Genomic DNA, 25,044 nt, shown 5'->3' with positions numbered 1-25,044 from the left:
AGTTCTGTTCTGACCCAGAATTAGCTGCTGTAGGTATTTGGGGAATGAGCCAGTGGGTAGAAGATTTTCTTTCTCTTTCTGCTTTTCGAGTAGAGAAAATAAAGAAACACCTTTTAAAAATTATTTATAAGAAATAAAATGATTGTCATTATTCAAGGTACTTATATTCTATAAAGTTATCAACACTGAACTAGTCAATAATGAATCATTGGCCTTAGGGGAGATATAGGATTAAGTTCTATGAGTCTCTGGTCACATTTTTTTATTACCTGATTAATATACAACTTTGTTTCCTATGAGTTCATGTTTAGAGATACCTTATTTGACTATCTATTATTGGTACATTAACATTGAACACACAACCAACATACTCTGCATAATTCATCCCTGAACAAAGCTTATTTAACACACGTATTTTGTCCATGAAGGTCATCACAGCCTTCTTATGTTCAGGAACAGAATTTAAGCCCTAAGCAGAGGGACCATTTTAAACAATAAAGTCACCAAGACTACCAGAAAAATTGCAAAAAACATTGCATTGCACTAAATAGATTGTGAAAAGGATACTTGACTGATGTATGAGAGCTAAAACGAGATGGCAGGGCGCAAGACCCGACAGCTCAAGTATTTTGCCGCCTTGTGCATCTCCAGGTCTGAGAAGGACCGTGCATTGTGAGCACTGACTCTGGGGGCAAGTAGATGAATTGCAATTATGAACTCTGTCACCATGAGGGCAGCTCACAAAGGTCTCAGAAACTGGAATGAAAACGTAAGTTTGGGTGCAAAAGTTTTTTTGAAAGCCATACACAGTTTTTTCGTAATACCCTTTTCCTATGGACTTTTTGAAAATCCCACATAATGAGAAAGAACTGTAGTGAGATCTCTGACTCCATAAAAATTTTAAAAAGTTCTGCAGGACAAAAATCTAGACAAATGTATAGATGAAGTCAAAAGACCAGAAACAAAGTAAAATATCTCCAATACATGTGATTTTTTAAAATAGCTCATTTGCTCGACCTATAGAGAATTCTTCAGAGTCAGTATGAAAAAGTCCAACATTGTGTCACTTGCAATAACATGGACGGACAAGAGTGCATGATCTCACTTACATGCACGATGTACAGCAAAACAGAACTCATGGAATTAGAGCAGAATGGTGGTCACCCCGGGCTGGGCAGTGGTTAGGGACTGGGGGTGCACAGGGAACAGTGAAATATTCGTTAATGTTTCTGTTAGACAAGAGGAGTGAGTTCAGAAGACAAAAGAAATACCAAGAACCCAAAAGAATGGTGAGACCATATGAACAAATAGCCCCCCAAAAGAGAGAAATACAAAATGCTTCATGGGACCAGCTTTGACATGTCTTCAGAATGCCATTCGGGACGTCCGTGTCCTATATCAGAGTGCCTGGGTTGAGTCTCAGGTTCACGCCCCTCATTCCAGCTGCCAGCTGATGCACACCCTGGGAGGCAGCGCTGATGGCACAAGTACTTGGGTCCCTGCCACCCACGTGAGAGACTCATTGAGTTCCCACCTCCCGGTTTTGACCTGACCCAGCCCCAGCTATTGCAGGCATTTTGGGGCTGAACTAGGGGACAGGACATCTCTCTCTTTCTCTCTGTCCTTTGTTCTTTCAAAATAAATAATTTAAAAAACATATTTACAGGTAATTACATATATGGCCCAGTAAGAAAGACACACAAGGACGTAGAATGCAAACTGCCCTCCCATCTCAGTCTCTGGGTACCAAGCAGTCTCGTCAAAGGCAACCTATGCTATTAGCTTCCTGCGTAGTCTTCATGAGATGTTTTATATACATATAAGCATCTTTGCACCTATGGGCGTGCATATGGGTGGAGTTGTCTTTCTTGATTACACAAATGCTTACATGCTATACAAATAATCGTATACCTAGCTTTTGTTTCTTTCAGTATATTGTGGAAATTCTTTCTTATTTTTATTTCTAGATCTGCCTGGTATTAAAACCCACACAGAACTCCATGCTAACAGGCCTTATTAACACATAATATATGTTTTTGCTGCTACACATTACAGTACAAATAATATTTCTTAAATACCTCTTGCAAAATAGTCATGTATTCAGTAAATATCTTTTTGTCCATTTGTATGTTTTAATTTGTGCTATTCAATAATAATATTTTACGCCGGCGCCGCGGCCCAATAGGCTAATCCTCCGCCTAGCGGCGCTGGCACACCGGGTTCTAGTCCCGGTCGGGTCACCGGATTCTGTCCTGGTTGCCCCTCTTCCAGGCCAGCTCTCTGCTGTGGCCAGGGAGTGCAGTGGAGGATGGCCCAAGTGCTTGGGCCCTGCACCCCACGGGAGACTAGGAGAATCACCTGGCTCCTGCCTTCGGATCAGCGCGGTGCGCCAGCCGCGGCGGCCATTGGAGGGTGAACCAACGGCAAAGGAAGACCTTTCTCTCTGTCTCTCTCTCACTGTCCACTCTACCTGTAAAAAAAAAAAAAAAAAAAAATGAAAGAAAGAAATGAAAGAAGTCCAAGGGGATGAGTGGAAGAAAAGACAGTGTAATAATAGCACTATCCCCAAAGGGAAATGGTTTTTGTTTTAGGTTTTCCACTTAGAAAAGCCATCAGATGTTCCATTGATTACTTGTACTTGTTATTAGATTAACAATTTGTATGAATTATAATTGATTACTAATAATATTCGGTGTAGGTTTAAAAAAAAATCCAGAGATAACTGGTTTCCAGTTGCCTAAACAGGAAACACCGGGTCAGGTTCACTATTTTAGTGGTGACACTTTTAAAATCTTTTTTAAAAAGATTTATTTATTTATTTGAAAGTCAGAGTTATACAGAGAGGGGAGAGGCAGAGAGAGAGAGAGAGAGAGAGAGATCTTCCATCCAATGGTTCACTCCCCAATTGGCCGCAATGGCTGGAGATATGCCTATCCGAAGCCAGGAGCCAGGAGCTTCTTTCAGGTCTCCCACATGGGTGCAGGGGCCCAAGGACTTGGGTCATCTTCTACTGCTTTCCCAGGCCACAGCAGAGAGCTGGATCAGAAGAGGAGCAGCTGGGACTAGAACCGGTGCCCATATGGGATGCCGGCACTTCAGGCCAGGGCGTTAACCCGCTGCGCCACAGCGTTGGGCCCCAACTTTTCAAATCTTATGAACCCTATCACCCCATTCCCAGTTAAGCTTGTGTTTAGGTTTTGAAACTAACTCTTGCATGACAACTAGGTCTTAAGGCAGTTGTCAGGGGCAAAGCGAGCAGGAGTCTCACCCAAATGCGAAGAACTCCAGTGACTGCAAGACAGCAGAAATGCCAGCATGCTCCCAGGAAATGCTGTGACCGGGACAGAATGACAACACTTGTCTCTGAAATGAGCTGCTCGGGGTTTGGGCTGGCAGATTGTGCATGGGGGCCTTCTGTGCTTTGAAATCTCTACTTGGATCAGTTTAGAAAACAGGAAAAAAACTAGGTCTGGTTTATTTTTGAACCATATTTCCTTTTTTTAAAAAAATATTATTTGTTTGAAAGGCAGAGTTAGGGAGAGGAAGAGGGAGAGAGAGAGTGAGAGCTATCTTCCATTTGCTGGTTCACTCCCCAAATAGCCATAGCATCCATGCCTGAGCCAGGCCAAAGCAAGGAGCTTGGGACTCCATACAGGTCTCCCATGCGTGTGGCAGGGTCACAGACACTTGGGCTATATTCCACTGCTTTCCAGGGCACATTACAGGGAGCTGGATTGGAAGTGGTGTAGCTGGCACTCGAACTGGCACTCTGATATGGGATGCCGGCATCACACACTCCCACACTGCTGACCCTGAACCATATCTACTTTTTACCTGACATCAGAGACAACTGAAAATTGAAAATTAAAAATTTATTTTTGTGTGCATAATAAAAAATTACTTTTTAATCATTAATAAAAGATTTTTTCTAATTTATTCAAGAAGCAGAGAGACAAAGATAGAGAGAGCTATCATCTTTCACTTTCCAAATGCCTACAACTGACAGGACTAGGCCAGACTGAAGCCAAGAGCTGGGAACTCCATCCGGTCTCCCATGTAGGTGGCAGGGATCCCACCGCTTGAGTCATCTCTGCTCCCCTTCAGGTCTGCGATGGTAGGAAGCTGAGTCAGGAGCAGGAACTGGGAACTGCCCCCAGGTGCTCCCTCCAGTGGCATGGGGGCATCTTAACTACCAAGCCAAACATCCACCCCCTTTTCAATAATGAAGATTCACTTGCCCCTTGATTCACAGTGTGTTTGTTCCCAGTCTCAATGGCCAGCTTTGATTAGCTAATTCATTCTCTGGTTACCATTCCTTCACTGAAGCAAGAAAAATTTAGAGCATGCACTATATAGCTTGCAGGATAAAAAATGGTTCCTCATGTCTGCCCTTAACAAATGCGCACAGAATGTGAAAGAAGGGGTGGGCGTTTAAGCTAGTAATTAAAATGCCTGCATCCCATGTTGGAGTACCTGGATTCAGTACTCAGTTTCAGGTCATGATCTTAGATTCCTGTAATGCTGACCCTGTGTGGCAGCAGCTGACTCAAGTAATTGAGTCCCTGCCACCTGCAAGAGAGACCTGGATTCAATTCGTAACTCCTGGCTTCAGCCTGGCCTAGACCTGGCCATGGTGGGCATTTGGAGAGTGAACCATTGGGTTGAAAAGCTCTTTCTCTCAAATAATAATAATAGAAAAAATTAAAGTGAAATGAGAAAGAAAGAGGATCTATTCTTTTTTCCCCAGATAAGATCTCAGCTAAAAGCTCCCAATTAAAAAAAAAAAATTGTTTCAGCAGACTTCAGAGAAAGTGGTCAGATTAATTTGTTTTCAGCTAATATTTGCCCTCCATGGGCCAACAAATTGTGTTGAATTGAGCCAATTATATATTTTTTTACTTAGTCATTGCATGATGGGGAATCCCCACTTCGAGGAATGCACACAGACATGTTGTTATCACTCATTAATGCCACGCAGTAATGGGATTTTTGGAAGGGAGCATGATTGCTGTGTGCTGGAGCTCACCACAGCATCATTAGTATTCTTATTTACTTTTATTTATTATTTTTTTTTGACAGGCAGTTAGTGATAGAGACAGAAAGAAAGGTCTTCCTTCTGTTGGTTCACCCTCAAATGGCTGCTATAGCCGGTGCGCTGCGCCGATCAGAAGCCAGGAGACAGGGTCCAAGGACTTGGGCCATCCTCCACTGCCTTCCCGGGCCACAGCAGAGAGCTGGACTGGAAGAGGAGCAACTGGGACAGAATCCGGCGCCCCGGCCGGGACTAGAACCCTGGGGGACTGGTGCCGCAGGCAGAGGATTAGCCTATTGAGCCGCGGTGCCAGCTGAGTATTCTTATTTACTTTTAAGATAATAGAATGGCCAGGCTGGGAAACCTTCTTGATCTTCTCCTTGAAATAAACTCTTCCTTCTACAGCATCTCAGTGCAAGCATTTAGGAAATGGGTAATGGCATTATACTTGGGAGATCCATGACTCCCTGCAAGATGAGTGACATTAGAAATCAATGTCGGATAAGCCAAGGGTGCCTGGACACGGGGAACATTTCAGAAGCTGTGTGCATGTGACATGGCTTCTGTTTCCTCTTTGATCCACATGCTTTCTGAACAGTTCCTTGCAGCTCTCACGGTCTGTGAACCTGTTCTTATCAATATCTTTGAAGTGATTTTCCATATTATTCTTAAAATTGTGTCCCTTAGGCCAGTAAAATGGCAAACACCTTTGCAAGGCTATTTTTCTTAAAACACAGCCACCTTCTTTGAAATACACAGGATTTCAATTTTAAAATACTTTGCGAATTATATTTTCCCCACTATTGCCCTCAGTGGTGGATTTTTTTTTTAAAGATTTATTTATTTATTTGAAAGTCAGAGCTACACAGAGAGAGGAGAGGCAGAGAGAGAGAGGTCTTCCATCTGATGGTTCACTCCCCAACTGACCACAACGGCCGGAGCTGCCCCGATCCAAAGCCAGGAGCCAGGGTCTTCAGGGTCTCCCACGTGGGTGCAAGGGCCCAAGGACTCAGGTCATCTTCTACTGCTTTTCCAAGCCATACCAGAGAGCTGGAGCAGCTGGGTCTCGAACCGGTACCCATATGGAACACTGACGCTTCAGGCCAGGGCGTTAACCCGCTGCGCCACAACGCCAGCCCCAGATATTTTTTTCTCAGAAGCATTATCAGGAACAGTGGCTATGAGATCTCACCTTTTTCTAAGACCTCAATCATTTACATTAGAATAGTAACACTGGAAATCTTATTTTTTATTCACGTGTGTTCCACTGAATCACTGGCATCAAGGAACCTTAATTTTGCTTTCATTGTCTCATAATTTGGCCAAGTGTCCATTAAGGAGTTATCGAACAACATCATGATGTATTTCAGAAGCAGTAGAACAATCATCTTTGAATGGTGGGTGGTAGAATTTTTTCAGGCAAAAAAAAAAAAAAAATCAAAAGAATGCCAGTAGTTACAAATAGCAGCTCCAGTGTTTTCTTGCAATGTTTCTGGAAGAGAATTAGATTATTTGTCTGTGATGAGATGTAATACTAGGCACGAGAAGATAGAAGGTTTGTTCCAAGGGCTGTTCATTTATGTGACTATTTGCTTCATCGTAAGAGCTGGTAGAGCTAAATCTTTGGAATGCGTGAACCTTGACATTTTTCGACAAAATTGCATACCGTGTTAATAATAGGCACTTTATAACCTAGCCCTGACAATAGCTTGGATAACAGATGTCCAACATTATTTTTTAATTCAAATTCTCATTTTTAAAATTTGAAAAGCATGTTTTGTTATACAAATTACTTTGTTCATAACCATTGAAAAGTTGTCTACGGTGGCTTATTGTACACAGCCACAGGGGGATGGATCTTTGGAGGGACAACAGAAGAATAAATGCCTTAGTATACATACATTCATACCGACAGAATACATGCAAAATGAAACACACACATGACACACACTGCTGACCGTCCGTCCCCGAGATGCTGGACCTCACGTTGACATTCCCAGCCATGGGCCAGCTTGCCTGTTGGGATTGTGCTAGTTTTCTAAGCCCATGGAAATGATCTCAGTAAGCATCCAACCAATACAATGCCTTTTTTCCACGCCCTTTCCTAGTCCTGTTGTATAGGAAAACATGGGAGTAGTCTCTGAAGGTTCTTCCTTTACTTCTGTGTCCTTTTTTGGTCAGTTAGTGTAAAACTCCTTGTTACTAGACACATGAACTTGTTACTAGACACATGAACGGATCATATGTAACGCAGGTTTCTCTCTTGCAGGTTGTGGGACTGGGAAGTATCTTAAAGTGAACAGCCAGGTACATGCCCTGGGCTGTGACTACTGTGGGCCATTGGTAGAGATTGCCCGGAATAGAGGATGTGAAGTCATGGTATGTGACAACCTTAATCTCCCCTTTAGGGATCAGGGCTTCGATGCCATCATCTCCATAGGAGGTAAGGCAGCCGACTCACACGTTCACCCTTTGCCATGAGAATAAGCTTACATGTTGAGGCCACTCTCGGGGCTCAGCATCCATTCTCTGTAGAGAAGTAGATGTAATTCCTTTTATCCGATTTTTTAAAATACCTCGACTACTTGAGTTATGTAACTAATCTCAGATGCGCTGATGGTGCATATGATTATTTTATCTATTTATGCCATCATACTGTTATTGTATTCGTTCTGCTGAATCATTCCAATTTCTTTTACTTTTGAGTAAGAAAGTATTAGAAGACTCTTACTCACTGAAAAGACTACTTTGTTCTATTGAAATAAAGCCAGATTCTTCCAAGGCAATGTAGGCTTTTAGGAGTCAGATAACCTTTGCAGTCCACAATAGTACCCTTTATTAACAAAATTCTAGGGCTAAAGTACTGAATGTCACTTGCATCAGTCTGCCACTCACTGGGACTCAGGTTCCTAGAGAAGATGGGTCCCACGTGGTACCAGATCGCATTGTTTTTATTATAAGGCCTCCACGCTCTCTTACTGCCAGAGATTGTCCATGAGACGAGGGAATCTGTTCCTCAGATTCCCCAGATGTGTCCAGAAAAGCACATGCCAAAAATGGAAAAAACATACAGGCCTGAAATATACACAGGAAGGCTCATCTACCTAATATAGGCATTCCTGATACCAAGTATGTCATATTTAAGTATGGTAGAAAAGAAGCTAGATAAGGGAATCCTGTCACAAGTTTTTTTTTGTTTGTTTGTTTTTTGACAGGCAGAGTGGACAGTGAGAGAGAGAGAGACAGAGAGAAAGGTCTTCCTTTGCCGTTGGTTCACCCCCCAATGGCCGCCGCAGCCAGTGCTCTGCGGCCGGCGCACCGCGCTGATCCGAAGGCAGGAACCAGGTACTTATCCTGGTCTCCCATGGGGTGCAGGACCCAAGCACTTGGGCCATCCTCCACTGCCTTCCCGGGCCACAGCAGAGAGCTGGCCTGGAAGAGGGGCAACCGGGACAGAATCCGGCGCCCCGACCGGGACTAGAACCTGGTGTGCCGGCGCCGCAAGGTGGAGGATTAGCCTAGTGAGCCACGGCACTGGCCACAAGTTGTTTTGCAGTGGAAAAAATCTTTTGCCAAATAATTCCCAGGTGCTCCAATGCATTTTTAAAAATTAATCTGTATATAATGTGTTTCAGCAAAGCAAGGCCATCTGCTATTCATGATAAAAATACAGATTAAGGCTATTTTCTGTCTCCTGAAATAGATTGATTTATTCCACGTCAGAAGGGACTCTATCTTTGCACAGGAAGAGGATGCAGACCTAGAAGCCATAACCTTGAACCTAGTTAGGACTGACAAGAGAAAATTGCCATGGGAACCTGTTCTATGACCATCTTACTTCTTTGCAGTTGAAACTGTGGGCTCCATTTTAGTTGCAGACATTAAGAGGAGTGTCTTAGTCAGTTCAGGCTTCCATAACAAAATACCACGGGCTGGGTGGCTTAAACAGCAGACAATATTTATTTAACACAGTTTGAGAGACCAGGGTACCAGCAGAACATAGTTCTTGTTTTTTCTTTCAAAGATTCATTCATTTATTTATTTGAGAGGCAGAATCACTTTGATGCACAGGTTAGGGCCATCATCATGGGAGTGGATTAGTTGTCTTGGGAGTGGCTCCCAAGGAAAGGATAAACTCAGTGCACTTCCTCACTGTGGGATGCCCTCCACCATGCAGCAAAGAAGCCCTGGCCAGATGCCTGCAGCCCCTTGATCTTGAACTTCCCAGCTGCCAGAACCGTGAGCTGAATAAACTTCCATGGCTGATCATTCCCCCAGTCTGTTGCATTCTGTTACCAGAAAAGAAAATGGACTAAGAGTCCTGGTTCCCATCTTCTAGTTAGAAGTGCTTCCTGAGGTGGAAAAACAGCGTATGCATCTGTGAACTATAACTGTGATCTAACGTGATGTAGTCATTGTCAGAGTTCACATTTAGAACGATACTATGGGAAATTTTAGTAGACAAGCTCTCTTCTGTTCATGTGTATTTACTGCCCTATCTAGAATTTCCTGCTGGCACTTCTTAACATGAAGAAACATTCTTTTCTTTTCTGTGTCACTTAATAACAATCTGAAAGATAAGCATCACATCTAGCTATAAATTCACTCTGTCTTACTAACAGGTTAGAAAATTCTAGGACAGTTTGGCAACATATTAAATTAGCATCAGTCGACTTCTGCTTTAGGCCAGTGGTCCCCAGCTGGGGTTACGTTGCTTCCTGCTCACCTCCCCACCTCAGGGACATTTGGCAACATCCTGAGAGATTTTTGGTTCTCAGCACTAGGTGTGTGTGTGTGTGCTAATGTCGACTAGCAGGTGTCCTCCCAGGAAAGAACGATCTAGTTGAAAACATCAATAATGTTAAGGTTGAAAAACCTGCTGGCACTGGCACTGTGGCTGAGCAGGTTAAAGCTTGCAGAGCCAGCATCTCATATGGGCTCCAGTTCAAGTCCTGGCTTCTCCACTTCTGATCCAGCTCCCTGCTAATGGCCGGGGAAAAGCAGTGAAAGATGGCCCAAATGCTTGGGCCCCTGCACCCATGTGGGAGACCCAGAAGAAGCTCCTGGTTCCTGGCTTCAGCCTGGCTCAGTACTGGGTGTGGTGGCCATTTGGGGAGTGAACCAGCGGATGGAGCATCTCTCTCTCTCTGTCTCTCCTTCTCTCTACCTCTGTAACTCTGCCTTTCAAATAAATAAATAAACCTTTAAAGAAAAAAAAGAAAAACTAGCTTTATGGCAAACCTATAAACCTGAATGCTTATAGTTAGAGACAGGAGGCATATATTCTAGAAAAGGTAAATAGCAATAAATCATAAAATGCCCAGATGCACCAGAATTTTAAAGGTAGACTTCCCACCTGATTCTGGAACACAGTTATTCAGCCTGTTTTGTGGATTCTCAATAGGAAAATATTACTATGGGACACATACATTGAATACGAATTTTGCCTTTGAGTTGTGATCATGCTTTTTAAACAAAAAGGATGTTGTTTTATCTTTTAAAAATTCAACATGTTTCCTGACAGTGATATTTCAGAGAAATATATCCTTACATCCCATTTGAGTTATTTACAGTGTTTCTTAGTAAGGTGTGTGTGTGTGTGTGTATGTGTAACATGTTAGTGTAGTGAAAAAAATCTTCACTTATAAACTACTTTTTTCTGACAAAAAAAATTTGGCTTAAAAGTTGTTACTTATTACATATTAAATATGAATGTAAAGCATAATACAAAAGATTTAGGCACTTGTTGGGTCGAGTAATGGTTTCCAAATGATTGGGAATGAATGACCTCTTACTCTTTAATGAATGAGTAAATGCAAAGACTTTATAACTTGAAAAATGAATCTTTTGAAGCCACATACAATCCTGAAATGACGCTGTATGAATCACAGTCTTAAAATTTATTAAAATAGTCCTGTTTTAATTGTTTTTCTTTTACAATGCCCATAATCTGTGTGCTCAAATAATCATTACAGTAGTTGCATTCTAAAAAAAATCTCAATGAACACTCAATTAGTGAATTCAGGGGATGCAGATAACAGGACTGGGTTCCTGTGAGGCTCTGGTCTCGACATTTTTTTTGATTGATGAACACATAACCTTGTCTTATGTGTGTCTCATGTTGAGGACACTAAAGCCATGCCAGCGACACTGCAGTTCCTGACATGTGGAGGTTCATCTAACTCAGTGTCTTCTCTCCAAGGCACAGCACAGCCTTTTTTCTGTGTAGGATAAGACAGCATGTCATCACCATGTTAGAGCCAGTTGAGATAGTGAAGTCACAACATGCAGAAAACACGGCCAGCAAATAGACCACAAAAGGAACACGTGTTTACTGTAGTAGAGTGAAAATAAGGAGGCAGAAGTTTTCCATCTCAGCTGGGAACGTGCACCCTGGGAGATGTGGCTGAATGACCACAAAAGCCTGGCAGTATTGATGTTGGGGAATTACACATCAATTCTAGTGAATGGGCGTATTTAGAGTTGCAGAGTTCATGAATAATTAAGGTAGACTACATTGAGGAAAGTTCTAGAGTGAATTAGGGGCAAGTCATGGAACACATCAACAGCCCCAAGGAGTCACAGGGAGATGCGAGCATTAGCATCGTGTGGGGTCTTAGTCCTGAGTGCTAGCTTCCTTTCAGCTCAGTGACGAAGAATCCAGTTCTAGAAATCTGTGCCTCCACGTGAACTCCTCTGGGGCGTGGGAGGGAGTGTTCTGACACCCTGTGAGGTAGTGACTGGTAAAAGACCGCAAGGCGGGTCGGTTCACTTGCAGATCACGAGGAAGTACACGGGTGTCCTGTCCTTCCATCCCATCCTACGTTCACGCTTCCAGCGTTCTCACACTGCTGCAGGATAGGGAATACACAGGGTGCCTGTTGACGGGTCCTCCTTCAACAGCTTCAGTCTCCCTCTAGGTATTTACTGTCTGTGCGGCAGAGGAGCTACTGAGCGTCACTGCCTACAGCCAGCACTAACAGCTGGGCTGTGGCCAGCTTTAGGGCAGCTTTTCCAGCCTCCATCTCTGCCCTCCTGTTCCCATCAGAGCAGGGGTCTCCCTCTTTGGGGCTGATTTCTTCCCTGGGATATGTAGTAGGCCTGGATGTAGAAAAAAACAATTTGATATTTTCTCTAGACATGATACTGTGATTAACCTCCCCAGGAACTAACACACTAACTCTTTTCTCTATATTGTTGTATAAAAATATGTCTAATGACACATGACTACATAAAGGCAGTCTGAATTTTTTTAAAATATTTTATTTATTTGAGAGTAACAGAGAGAGGGAGAGAGAGAAAGAGAGAGAGAGGTCTTCTATCCGCTGGTTCACTCCCCAAATGGCCACAATGGCCAGAGCTGGACTGATCTGCAGCCAGGAACCAGGAGCTTCTGCCGGGTCTCCCACGTGGGTGCAGGGGCCCAAGCACTTGGGCCATCTTCCGCTGCTTTCCCAGGCCATAGCAGAGAGCTGGATCGTAAGAGGCGCACTCGGGACACGAACTGATGCCCATATAAGATGCCGGCACTGAGGTGGAGGATTAACCTGCTGCACCAGCAGTCTAAATTTCATTCTGAGTTTGAAGAGGTTAGAAGTAAAATGAAGCCCTACGATGGATTTTTTTAAAAAGACACAACTATTTAGTATATATGAGTATGTTAAATTATAAGCAATCCTTTGAACTTGTGCTGGGTAGGCTTATCTTTGTGTTGTCTAAATAGAAAAATAAGTGTTAGCATTTTTCTTTACAAGTGTGGGCTTTATTAATTTTATTAACACTGTTTAGAAGTATCAGTTGGTCATTTAAGCAAGGAAGTACTTCATGGAGTTCTATCAGGGAGCGTTTACCTGATTTGGTGTCCCTGTCACTGGCATCCTGCTCACTAGCAGAAGTCGCAGGATTTGGGCACTAGGAGAGACCTCACGGCTTATTTCTTCTAGGCTTCTTCTTAAATTTTAATTTTTAATCAGTTTTTAACAGATTCAATGTGATTTGTATACAATTCTAAGAACACAATGATATTCTCCTCCTCCCTCCCTCCCTCCCACCCTCCTTCCGTCTTTTTTTTTTTTAGTTTTTGAGATAATATATTTTAAGTTTACATTACAGTGAACAGGCTTAATACTTTATCATGTAAGAAATTTAACAAGTGTAAGCCCACTAAACTACGGTCTTTTTGCTTTTTACTTGTTAAACTTCTGGGCTTCTTATTACAGAGGAAGAAACCTAAAATCTATAGAACTTAAATAACTTGCTAAAGATCGGGCAACTAGTTAAGTCGCTGAAAGTCCCGGATCTCCTAAAGCCAGACCCGTGCTGTGTCTGCTGTCCCCTGCCCTGTGGGAAAGAAGAGTTTACTGTGTGGATGTCTCCTCATTGCTGTATTGGAAACACTAGTTTACAAATACGTATGCTGGTGTCTGGGTACGTGTTGAGATACAGTTTCTTCTTTTTCAGTCATACACCATTTTTCTACAAAACAGAGACGAATCAGAGCAATCAAAGAGATGGCCAGAGTCCTAGTCCCTGGTGGCCGGCTGATGATTTATGTCTGGGCCATGGAACAGAAGAATCGTCACTTTGAGACACAGGACGTGCTGGTCCCGTGGAACAGGGCCTTCTGTGCCCAGCCCTTCTCAGAGTCCAGCCAGCCGGGGAGAAGGCGGCTGTGTGGCCATGGAGAATCCAGCCGGCCCTACCCCGCTCCTTGCTCTGAGTGTAGCTGCGCTGTTTGTTACAAGGAGCCGTGCGCTTCGAGAAGGTCCCACAGCGTGGACTGTGAACCTGCCATGGCGAGAACCTGTTGTGCAAATATTTCCAAGGAAGGCGAGGAGGAAAACGGATTCTATAACTCGCTAGGGAAGTCTTTCCGCTCCTGGTTCTCCTCCAGGTCCCTGGACGAATCCACTCTGAGGAAGCAGATTGAGAAAGTGAAGCCCTTGAGAAACACGGACGGGCGGGCCGACGGCACCGTCTCGGTGCAGCCTTCCAGGCGCTCTAGTTTCGACTTCAATCACCGAGAGCCGTTTTGCACAAAACAGCAAAGCCTAGATGAGGAAGTGTTTGTGGAAACGTCTTCCCCAAAGCATCTGGAGTGGCCGGGAGCAGGGACTGGGAACTGCCCCCAGGGACTCCCGCCAGTGTGGCATGGGGGCACCTTTACCAAGCGTTGGAACGGAACAGTTAGGAGAAACGGAGGCGGGGATTTCCTGGATAGCGCTCATGCCGGTGAGAACTGTGTGCGCGCAGGGGATCTAGAAGAAGGTAACCCTCCTTCTGCCGGGAGGATACTGAGGCGGGTTCCTGCGCTGGAATCCGCAGATTCCAACCCGGACGACGCGGCTTCTGTCCAAGCACAGCAGCCTGACCTTTCGGACCCCGGAGCCTTCATGCGCTACTACCACGTGTTCCGCGAAGGCGAGCTCAGCAGCCTGCTGGCGGAGAACGTGTCCGAGCTTCGCATTCTGAGCGCTGGGAACGACCATGGCAACTGGTGCATCATCGCGGAGAAGAGGGAGAGCTGGGACTGACCGGATCCTTTCAGCGCCTCCAGCAGATGAGCCATGCTCTTTGCAACAGTTTGCTGTGGTTATCTGAGTTGGCATCCGGTTTTATTAGTTTCTAGCCCACTCATACTTCAGTCTGTAGAGACTATGAATTAAATCTCTCGGGACAGCAGAGAGCTCTGCACCTAAAACATTGGACACGGAGCATTTGTGCTTAAGCACAGTGTGAACATCAAAAAGCTAAAGAAGCAATAGAACATGCACCTCAGCACAGTTTGGATTTTTCCCCCAAAATGAAATGCTTATGATGACGTTTATGTTGTTTTTCAGTATTAGATATTGATTTGCAAAAGAGTCTACTGTTAAATAGACCTTTCAGATGGTATTCGTATAGAGGAAAGAGAGAGTTTCTGGTTCTTGGGTTGTAATTTAGATCCCTGTGCAAGGTAACAGGTGTGCTTGTTCCGCTGGGCAGATGTATGTTGACCTTGGGATGAACTATTTTGTTTCCAAGACCTTGCTGCTTTTTGAAGTCTTCAGGAAAGCGAGTGATGCTGGAGTCAAGAGACCTAAAGTTCTCTTTCTGAATTGCAAGAAAACTTGCTTCAGAATGACTGCTTCCATATGACTTGTTGTTGGAGTTGTAAAAATAATATCCTGGCACCTATTTTATTGCAAGCAACCATATTTTACTAATTGGATTTATATGAAATCAAACCCTATTTCAGCCACATTTTAGAGAAATGAATGAGTTGGTATTGTACAGCCACTGCGCCACTGTAGATTTAACCCAGGTGAGACATCAATATATTTAGAACAGAAATAGAGACCGAGGAGAGGCCAAAAGAAGTTGACTCCTGGATGTGGTCTCCAGTGGAGGAGAAAATCAACGTTTGACAAAAGCCTTTTGTGCTTTATGGGCCACTGACATCCGGGCTGAAAATTCAACTCTTGTATTAGTTTTCCTCCATATTAGTAATGGGTCTCATCTGTTTTGGAGTTATTTTTTCCTTCAGTGATTGTTATTAAAATAATAATGTTGCTTTTGAAGAAACGTAGGTTCTTTTAAAAGTGTGTCTGAAAATTATTGATGTCATTCTCTTTCAGCTTCAATTAAGATCGCGGCATTGGAGTGTGGTGGCTAAGGTCACCTGGTGAAGATGAGGCGTATGGTCTGCATCGTTCTGTCACATGTTGTATCAGGAACAGTGGGGACAGACATGCACACGGGCATCAATTAAAAGTTAATTTAGTGTGTCTTCCATTTATTTTTTTATTTTTTAAAGGTTACTCTTTCTTTTTTTTTAAAGATTTATTTATTTATTTGAAAGTCAGAGTTATGGGGCCGACGATGTGGTGCAGTGGGTTAAAACCCCTGTCTGCAGTGCCAGCATCTCATATGGGCACTGGTTCTAGTCCCAGCTGCTCCACTTCTGATCTAGCTCTCTGCTATGGCCTGGGAAAGCAGTAGAAGATGGCCCAAGTCCTTCGGCTCCTGCACCCATGTGGGAGACCCAGAAGAAGCTCTTGGATCCTGGCTTCAGATTGGCACAGCTCTGGCCATGGCAGCCAATTGGGGAGTGAACCAGCGGATGGAAGATCGATCTCTCTCTCTCTCTCTCTGCCTCTGCCTCTCTGTGTAATTCTGCCTTTCAAATAAATAAATAAATCTCGAAGGGAGGGAGGGAGGGAGGGAAAGAAAAAAGAAAAGAAAAAAGAAGAAAAGGAAGGAAAGGGGGAGGGAGGGAGGAAGGAAGGAAGGAAGGAAAGAGAAAAAGAGAGTTACACAGAGAAGGAGAGGCGGGGGGGGGGGAGTCTTCCATCTGCTGGTTTACTCCACAGTTGGCTGCAACGGCCAGAACTGCACCAATCCGAAGCCAGGAGCCAGGAACTTCCTCCAGGTCTCCTACACTGCTGCAGGGGCCCAAGGACTTGGGCCATCTTCTACTGCTTTCCCAGGCCATAGCAGAGAGCTGGATCAGAAGTGGAGCAGCCAGGACTCGAACCACCATCCATATGCGAGGCCGGCCCTGTGGCATATGTTCTTTCAAGGCGGCTGATCATCCTCTCTCCAAGTGAGCTCAAGGAGGGTGTACAAATGTTATATATTTGACAATAATTAGATACTGATCCCTTGCACTTTCTCTGATCTTTTAAATTTATTTATCTCAATTGTAGGTTTATTGTGATTTGATTTGATTTGATTTGATTTAAGAAAACCATTCTTGATCACAAAAATACTCTGTGATGACTTTTCTCCTTCAATCCCTTAAAAACATTAAGACTGTTTTCCCATAGTATAAGGGAATAAATTGAGGATTCTGGCTGGCTGGCTCAATAGGCTAATCCTCCGCCTGCGGCGCCGGCACCCCAGGTTCTAGTCCCGGTCGGGGCACCGGATTCTGTCCCGGTTGCTCCTCTTCCAGTCCAGCTCTCTGCTGTGGCCCGGGAGTGCAGTGGAGGATGGCCCAAGTGCTTGGGCCCTGCACCCGCAGGGGAGACCAGGAGAAGCACCTGGCTCCTGGCTTCGGATCAGCACGGTGCGCCGGCCGCAGCGGGTCGGCCACAGCAGCCACTGGGGGGTGAACCAATGGAAAGGAAGACCTTTCTCTCTGTCTCTCTCGCTCACTGTCCACTCTGCCTGTCAAAAAAAAATTGAGGATTCTTTGGGTATTTCATTCATTGCATTGGTTCGTGGAACCCTGCAGTGTGCCAGATGCATATGAAATAAGGCACTGAGTATCTGGGGCCTTGAGTGTATACAGAATATTAAATCAGCTGACCTGTTAGTGCCAGGCTGCAGCAGTCTTCATATTTATTGTGCACCAACTATCAAAAAAAAAAAAAAAAGGCAATATCCAAGACCCTCTTTTGGAGACTCACAATCCATATTAGCATATTTAAGGACTACCTTCTATTAAACCTGAACTTAATTTAACTGATTTTGCCCTAGATATATTAGCATCCCCTGTGAAATATACTTCAGAAAATAATGTGTCCCATAGAATAAAAACTCAAACTCCTTTAGATGACATTTGGGCCTTTCGCATGTCGACTTTCTTCACCCTCATCCCCTGCAGTGGCACCCACTTTTTTCTGTACTGCAATACACTATTTTGAAGAATGCATTCATTAGCAATTACATAGTGACAAGTAATTATCACATCTCCTACATGTATGTTTGTATTTAAAATGCCGTTATTGAAGCCCTTCTTAAAAGAAAACTGCAATGCAACAGACCTCCTTCTGTCCAGGGCCACATGAGGTAAGTGTTGGTACACGCCCATCTAACAGATGGGAAAACCGTGGGTGTGGAAGGGAATTAGAGAAGCATCAGTAGACCCTGATGCTCAACTCTCAGCCCTATCATAATTCAAAATTACGATTATTGTTTTGCCATCATGAACTCTGAATTTGCAGCCTTTCTTATCTTCAAAACTGGAGTGGAGTATTTAAAAAGAATTTACACCAACCAAAGAACCAAAGCTTGGATTATAATTGCATAAAAACATTCAGCACGCGTGCATAATGAGAAACCCACAAGAGTTCATCAAACAGAAACAGCTGACCGAATTTTCCTACCTTGAATTCACCAGGCATCCTAGAACATGTAATGCTTAAATAAGACTGTCAGTCATCTTGGTCATACCACACACTCTGTCCCCTCTCCGCGCAGGTCTTCCCCAATGGGTTATGCACAAATAATCACTTGTATGGGGCAGGATCAGAGTTATAATAGCCTGTCTGACCAATCTAACAGATCACTTGGGAGAGCTGGTTGGTAAACTGGATTCCCATTTGGCAAATACCTAGTTCTGGGAAAGGTAAACTTTACCCCAACTCAATTAATTTTTAATTAATCCACAGGACACAATATATTTTCTCCACACTGAATATTTCTTTTACTGTGTGTATTATCTCCAGAAAAAAGCAGGAGTCATTGCAGTCCCTCTGTGGCCAGGTGTAACTTGGATTTCCTGAAAAATGTACAGTTGTGTTTGTGCTCATCCAGCAGGGCATTTGGCTGAATGACAGGCATTCGTTCTTTTTAAGGGCAACTCATACCACTTCTAGTCAGATTTTCTATTAATGTATGGAGTGGGACTCTCTTAGGAACGGTTTGCTTTTCTTTGTTTAACCAGAACACTGGCAAGTCCGAAGGCTTGCTAAGGAGGACCTGAGTGGATTCTCTGAGACGTCTGAATACGTGTGGGAGACTGGTCCATGTTCTGTAGCTGCCCTCTCAAATACGTGCGTATGTACATGTATATATAAACATCTGTGTGACCCTAGCTGTCTACCAGTTGCTGTCATTACTGGCCAAGGAAAAGTAGCACTCCTGTGCACTTACAAACACATCATATTAGCCATTACCATGGAAACACATTTCAATGAATAGATTTTTTTTTGTTTCCTGGAAATTTAAACATAATGGTTAAGTGTGGTGGTACATCTTGTGATCTTCACATGTGTATCTGTGTCAAAAAGTGCAAAAAAACTTTTTTTCTGTGATATACAGTTATTTCAGCTTATCCCAAAGGAAGCTAGCAAAAGTTTATTTGTTTTTGACAGGCACAGTTAGACAGTGAGAGAGAGACAAAGAGAAAGATCTTCCTTCCTTTGGTTCACCCCCAAACGGCCGCTACAGCCAGCACGCTGCACTGATCCGAAGCCAGGAGCCAGGTGCTTCTCCTGGTCTCCCATGGGGTGCAGGGCCCAAGCACTTGGGCCATCCTCCACTGCACTCCCTGGCCACAGCAGAGAGCTGGACTGGAAGAGGGGCAACCGGGACAGAATCCGGTGCCCCAACCAGGAATAGAACCCGGGGTGCCGGCGCCACAGGTGGAGGATTAGCCTAGTGAGCTGCGGCGCCGGCCAACTAGCAATAATTTTAAAACATTTTTTTTTTTTAAATTTTTTTTTGACAGGCAGAGTGGACAGTGAGAGAGAGAGACAGAGAGAAAGGTCTTCCTTTGCCGTTGGTTCACCCTCCAATGGCCGCCGCGGCCGGCGCGCTGCGGCCGGCGCACCGCGCTGATCCGATGGCAGGAGCCAGGAGCCAGGTGCTTTTCCTGGTCTCCCATGGGGTGCAGGGCCCAAGCACCTGGGCCATCCTCCACTGCACTCCCGGGCCACAGCAGAAAGCTGGCCTGGAAGAGGGGCAACCGGGACAGAATCCGGCGCCCCGACCAGGACTAGAACCCGGGGTGCCGGCGCCGCTAGGCGGAGGATTAGCCTAGTGAGCCGCGGCGCCGGCTAGCAATAATTTTAAAAGCCCAAATTAAAACATATAAAATGTCTTGACTGTTGTACTAATTTAAAGATATTTTATTTACAGTAACTAATGATGTTCAGGATATTTTTTGCCATATGTGTTATTAAAAATGGTGTCATTTGTAGATTTATAATATGTATTAGATTGTTTAAGCTATGTTGTCAATGTACTTCTTTTTTAAAAAAAATATTTATTTGAGAGGTAGAGTTAAGAGAGAGAGGGAGAGACAAAGAAAAAGGTCTTCCTTCGCTGGTTCACTCCCCAAATGGCCACAACATCCAGAGCTGGGCTGATCCCAAGCCGGGAGCCAGGAGCTTCTTCCGGGTCTCCCATGCAAGTGCAGGGGCCCAACAGTGTACTTGTTACACATGTTCCTGGATGGACAAAATTTTGCTGTTCTTCACTCTGAGGGTGGCACTACTGGAGCTGTTTAATTCCCGTGGCCAACTCTCATGAGGCTTCAACAGAACTGGGCGAGTTTGATTTGAACTTTAGACTCTCTGTCTATAAGAAACTAAGTTACCGGCGCCGCGGCTCACTAGGCTAATCCTCCGCCTGCAGCGCCAGCACCCCGGGTTCTAGTCCCGGTTGGGGCGCCAGTTCTGTCCCGGTTGCTCCTCTTCCAGTCCAGCTCTCTGCTGTGGCCCGGGAGTGCAGTGGAGGATGGCCCAGGTCCTTGGGCCCTGCACCTGCATAAGAGACCAGGAGAAGCACCTGACTCCTGGCTTCAGATCGGCGCAGCGGGTAGGCCGTAGCAGCCATTTGGGGGTGAACCAACGGGAGGAAGACCGTTCTCTCTGTCTCTCTCTCACTGTCTAACTCTGCCTGTTGAAGAAAAAAAAAAAAGAAACTAAGTTAACTATTCAGTGATAAATGATCTTTAATAGATTAATAAAAATTATTGATTTTAAAAAGGTGTATTATAAGATGAATAAAGATGTATTTGACTATCTGAAAGTAGGTATGGTGAAATAGGGCATTAACACGGAAAGAACGTCATTCTATCTGCTGCTTGGAACACCAGCACATTTGTCCTGTGAACTGGTCTGCCCCATCTGCTGTCAGAGCCTGGTCCGTGGCGGGGGTGGGAGCCGGTGGCCCACACTGCTGTGGGTTGGTCACAGCTCAGAGGGGGTGCACTCTGGCAACAGATGGTGTCCTGGCACCCTCTCCTGTGATGTCAGAGCAGTTCCATCACTCAGAGCACCAGCTGGGTCCTCACCATGGCTGCTTGAGACAAAGATGATAGCAAAGGAGATGGACCCTGTGCCAGTCTTCTGTTGAAACCCAACGAGACCCTGGCTTCAGGAAACCCCCAAATCTCCCAATCCTGTAATCCACATTTTCTTCCTCATCATCCGACTGCCTTTGCATTTAGGATAATTTAGAGCACACTCAAGTTCATTGGTAGCAATAAAATCCTTTCTGCCTTATCCACCAGTTTTTCCATTACGTTTCCCCAACATTTATTTTAATTTAATTTATTGATTTGAGAGAGAGAGAGAGAGGCAAAGACAGAGAAAGAGCTCAATCCAGGTCTCCCACCAGGAACCCAATTACTTGAGCCATCATCACTTCCCCCAGAATCTGCATTAGCAGGAAGCTGGGGTCAGGAGCCAGAGCTGGGAATCTGAGCAGGCACTTGAATGTGGGACACAGGTGTCTAAACCAAGAGACCTCCCACTCACTCCCTATTTTTGTTTTTGAAGGGAGCATTGACTAAGGCCTTTCCAGCTCCTTTTCTACCTTTCTCCTAAATCTTTTTTTTTTTTTTTTTTTTGACAGGCAGAGTGGACAGTGAGAGAGAGAGAGAGAAAGGTCTTCCTTTGCCGTTGGTTCACTCTGCAATGGCCGCTGTGGCCGGCGCACCGCGGTGATCCGAAGGCAGGAGCCAGGTGCTTCTCCTGGTCTCCCATGCGGGTGCAGGGCCCAAGCACTTGGGCCATCCTCCACTGCACTCCCGGGCCACAGCAGAGAGCTGGACAGGAAGAGGGACCGACCGGGGCTAGAACCCGGTGTAATGGTGCCGCAGGTGGAGGATTAGCCTATTGAGCCTCGGTGCCGGCCTCTCCTAAATCTCAACCCCTGCCCTGAACTCCAGAAACAAACCAGTGTTTGCTGTTTTAAAGGGGTACAGAGGAGCTCTCCCACCCACCACTGACTCCCTGAGTTCTGGGGAGGAACAGTCCCAGGTCTGGCCTGTGGAATGTACTTCCTGGGAGCAACTGACTGAGGAAGGCCACTGCCCAATGGCATTGGGTTCCTGCATCTTGAGTTTCCTCCCAAGATAACCTCTTATCTTAGGTCCCTTAGGGCTAAGGCTCCTGTAAGGCACCAGCTGTGAATCTCTTATGCATGAGATTTTTATCTGAATACTGATGAGAACTGCTGGGGCATGCTTTGTCTCCAGCGTTCATCATTCAAGGATAAAAATGAGAACTACCAGTGACCAATATTTGCCCATCCACTACTAGATTTTTTTCCCCTCAAAAACAGAGCAATCACAGTAATTAAAAACATAATGAAGGGCACGATAAGTTGAGATAGAAAGGGAAACTCTTCCTTCCCTACACCCCACCACTGAAACATAGGACTTCTTAGGCATTTGGACTTCCATCTGTGAGAACCCTAGTTCTGCCCACTCCACGGGCAGGTGAGTTTTGTGAGGATGAATAAAAGGCAGAGAAAACTGGAGAAGTGGGTTGCTGTTGGAGTCCCATGGGCCTTAAACATCATGCAATGGGTTAACGGATCTAAAGGTTAATCTAGTCGGGCGTGGTTAATTGAACACTAGAGAAGATTTCTGAGCAGGTGCTTCAGAGAGATAGCTCTGCAGAAGAGAAGGGGAGGGCTGCGGTTTGAGTGCGTCCCCCAGAATCTCACGGGCTGGGAGCTGGGTCTTCAGCATGGTACTGCTGGAGGGGGACATTTTCAGAGGTGGAGCCCAGGGGGAGGTCCCTGGGTCATTGCGGTTGGGGGTGGGGGCTACCCTTGGAAGGCACTGCTGGTGTCCTGGCGTGAGTTCTTGGCAAGCGCACTTGTTATAAGAAGCCTGTGTCTGACCCCAGTTGCCCAATGGCCTCCCATTCTTGGGTGTTGAGTGTCTGCAACTGTCAGCTAAATAAAACCTTTTTCTGTGTAAAGTCAGCCTTTCTCGGGTGTTCTGTACTACAGAATTGACTAACACGGGAGGGTAGAGAGGCAAAAGTCTGGGATTTGAGGAGTCAACAATAGAACTAAGGGAGACAGAGTGAGGACCCGGCACCATGAGTTTAGAAACAAAGATAAGAAACGCCAGAGCCCAGAGGAACTGGAATCCAATTAAAGAGCCAGAAGAAAAGGGGAACTACTCCTCAGTTCACACCTCACTTGCCTGGGAGGCTGTTACGCTCCTAACAAGCAAGTAGGTACCCATGGGGGAGACATTTGAGCCGGAAGTTAAGACTCCTGCATCCCACATCAGAACGCCTGGGTGTGTTCCGCTCCACTCCCACTTTTCCTGCTGATGCGCTTCCTGGGAGGCAGCAGGTAACTGTGCAAGTCGCTGGGATCCTGCAACCTATCTGGGAGATCCGGATTTAGCTCTCAGCTCCCGGCTTCGGCCCCAGCCCTGGCTGTTGTGGACATTTGGGGAGTGAACCAACCGATGGGAATTCTGTCTCCCTGCTCCTCAAACATCTTAAAAATTTTAAAATCAAAGTCAAAGGAGGCGTGCCCAATCCAGAGGTGTCTGCAGAGGGCGCCAGATGAAATGTGGAGCTCTGCTGCCCTCTTGTGGTGACTCAAAGCCCGCGGCTGCCGCCACATGCCAGGCAGGGTTTCATCGCCTTACAGAAGCCACTGATCTAACTGGCAACCAGGCAGCCCTGCGGGAAAACCTAGGCATGCAGAGAGCGCCAGACGCTGTCAGGAGCGACCTGTCGGACACTGTTGTGGACCGCGGAGTAGTTCAGTGATGAAAGACTCCTATTTCAGCGAAAGGCGATGAGAATATAAAATCCGGAGGAAAAATGAAGGCAAATATTTGGGGAATTTTAATATGTTCAGAGATGAGAAATGACTGGTATCAGGTTCTTTAGCTGTCAAATTCTTAAAGTTACCAACTGCTGCAATGTGGAGGGGTTGAACAACCTAAAAGTACTGCGTGTGTAATGTGGCCAAGATAACGGTAGAAGACATGGGGGCTGACTCGGGAGAGGGGGACGAGGTCACCAGGGTGCTCCCTACACACAACAGCCAGCCAGGCGTCCATCCTCCCACAATCCATCTCCATGACTTTTACGTGGCCTGGGCCATTGATTGATAGGAGCTGTCCTTGCAGGGAGCATCAAATGGTGGCGGCCATGACGAACACTGGCGATGTCGCTCCAGGACCTGCCCGCGTTACTCCAATCTCATCGAATGGATCACTCAGCTCCGCACACTCCCTGGATTCATCAAACATTCCAGGCCAAGGGCAGTTGCCCTTTGCTGTTTCCCCCCGAGATAAGCAAGGCTGCCCTCACTTACTCCAGCCTGGTCTCGTTTTGCTCTCAAGGTCGTCATTGCTGATCGAGCCACTTAAAATTTCAGCCACATTCCTCCCCCCCTCACCCTCCACACATCCGCATCCCTGTTCCCCTTCCATGGTCTTTTGCTGTATCCTATTTAAGCTGTGTACAAATTGTTAGCATGTATTTGAGATGCAGAGAAGCGGACATCTTCCATTCACTGTCCGAATGCTTGCAAGGGCCGGTGCTGAGCAAGACCAAAGCTGAGAGCCCATTCCAAGTCGTCCTGCTGCCTGCCATGGTGCACACTAGCAGAAAGCTGGAGTCGAGAGCTGCAGCCAGGAGTCAAACCCAGGTGCTCTGATGCAGGATGTGCGCCCCTTAGCCAGCACTGCAACCAAAACACTACCTCTTTTACTTCCGAATGGCATTGTCTGTTTCTCTCTAAGACATGGAACACGATGGAGACAGGGGCTTGGGCTTTTCCTTTTTCACTGCTCCATCTCCTACATTAAGAACAGGGTGGGGCCGGTGCTGTGGCGTAGAGGGTAATGCCGCACTTCCAATCCAGTTCCCTTCTAAGTCCTTGGGCCCCTGCACCCACGTGGGAGACCCAGAAGGAGCTCCTGGCTCCTGGCTCCGGCCTGGACCAGCCCCTGTCGTTGCAGCCATTTGGGGAGTGAACCAGCAGATGGAAGAAGACCCCCCCTCTGTCTCTTCCTCTCTCTGTAACTCTGC

The 25,044-nt window shown here is 45.5% G+C and overlaps 1 protein-coding gene across 19 annotated transcripts in view; it reads left to right on the top strand.

Moving 5' to 3' along the window:
• TRMT9B (tRNA methyltransferase 9B (putative)) overlaps positions 1 to 15,595 on the top strand; it is a 56,262-nt gene extending 40,667 nt beyond the window's left edge. For 8 of the 19 annotated variants that reach the window (XM_070068506.2, XM_070068504.2, XM_089327278.1 and 5 more), the window contains 2 exons: positions 7,302 to 7,475; positions 13,493 to 15,595. In XM_070068506.2, coding sequence (XP_069924607.2) covers positions 7,302 to 7,475; positions 13,493 to 14,565 — 1,247 coding nt within the window. In that variant the 3' untranslated portion in view covers positions 14,566 to 15,595. Of the gene's footprint in view, positions 1 to 5,079; positions 7,476 to 13,492 lie in introns of all 19 variants that reach the window. The other 11 variants (XM_089327282.1, XM_089327280.1, XM_089327284.1 and 8 more) reach the window with 5 other exon arrangements.
• The last annotated feature ends 9,449 nt before the right edge of the window (positions 15,596 to 25,044 follow it).

The sequence above is a fragment of the Oryctolagus cuniculus genome, chromosome 2 (genome assembly GCF_051225735.1).
Source record: "Oryctolagus cuniculus isolate XC-2025 breed Fujian yellow rabbit chromosome 2, ASM5122573v1, whole genome shotgun sequence".
Lineage (NCBI taxonomy): Eukaryota > Metazoa > Chordata > Mammalia > Lagomorpha > Leporidae > Oryctolagus > Oryctolagus cuniculus.
This window is presented reverse-complemented; position numbering and strand designations above follow the sequence as displayed.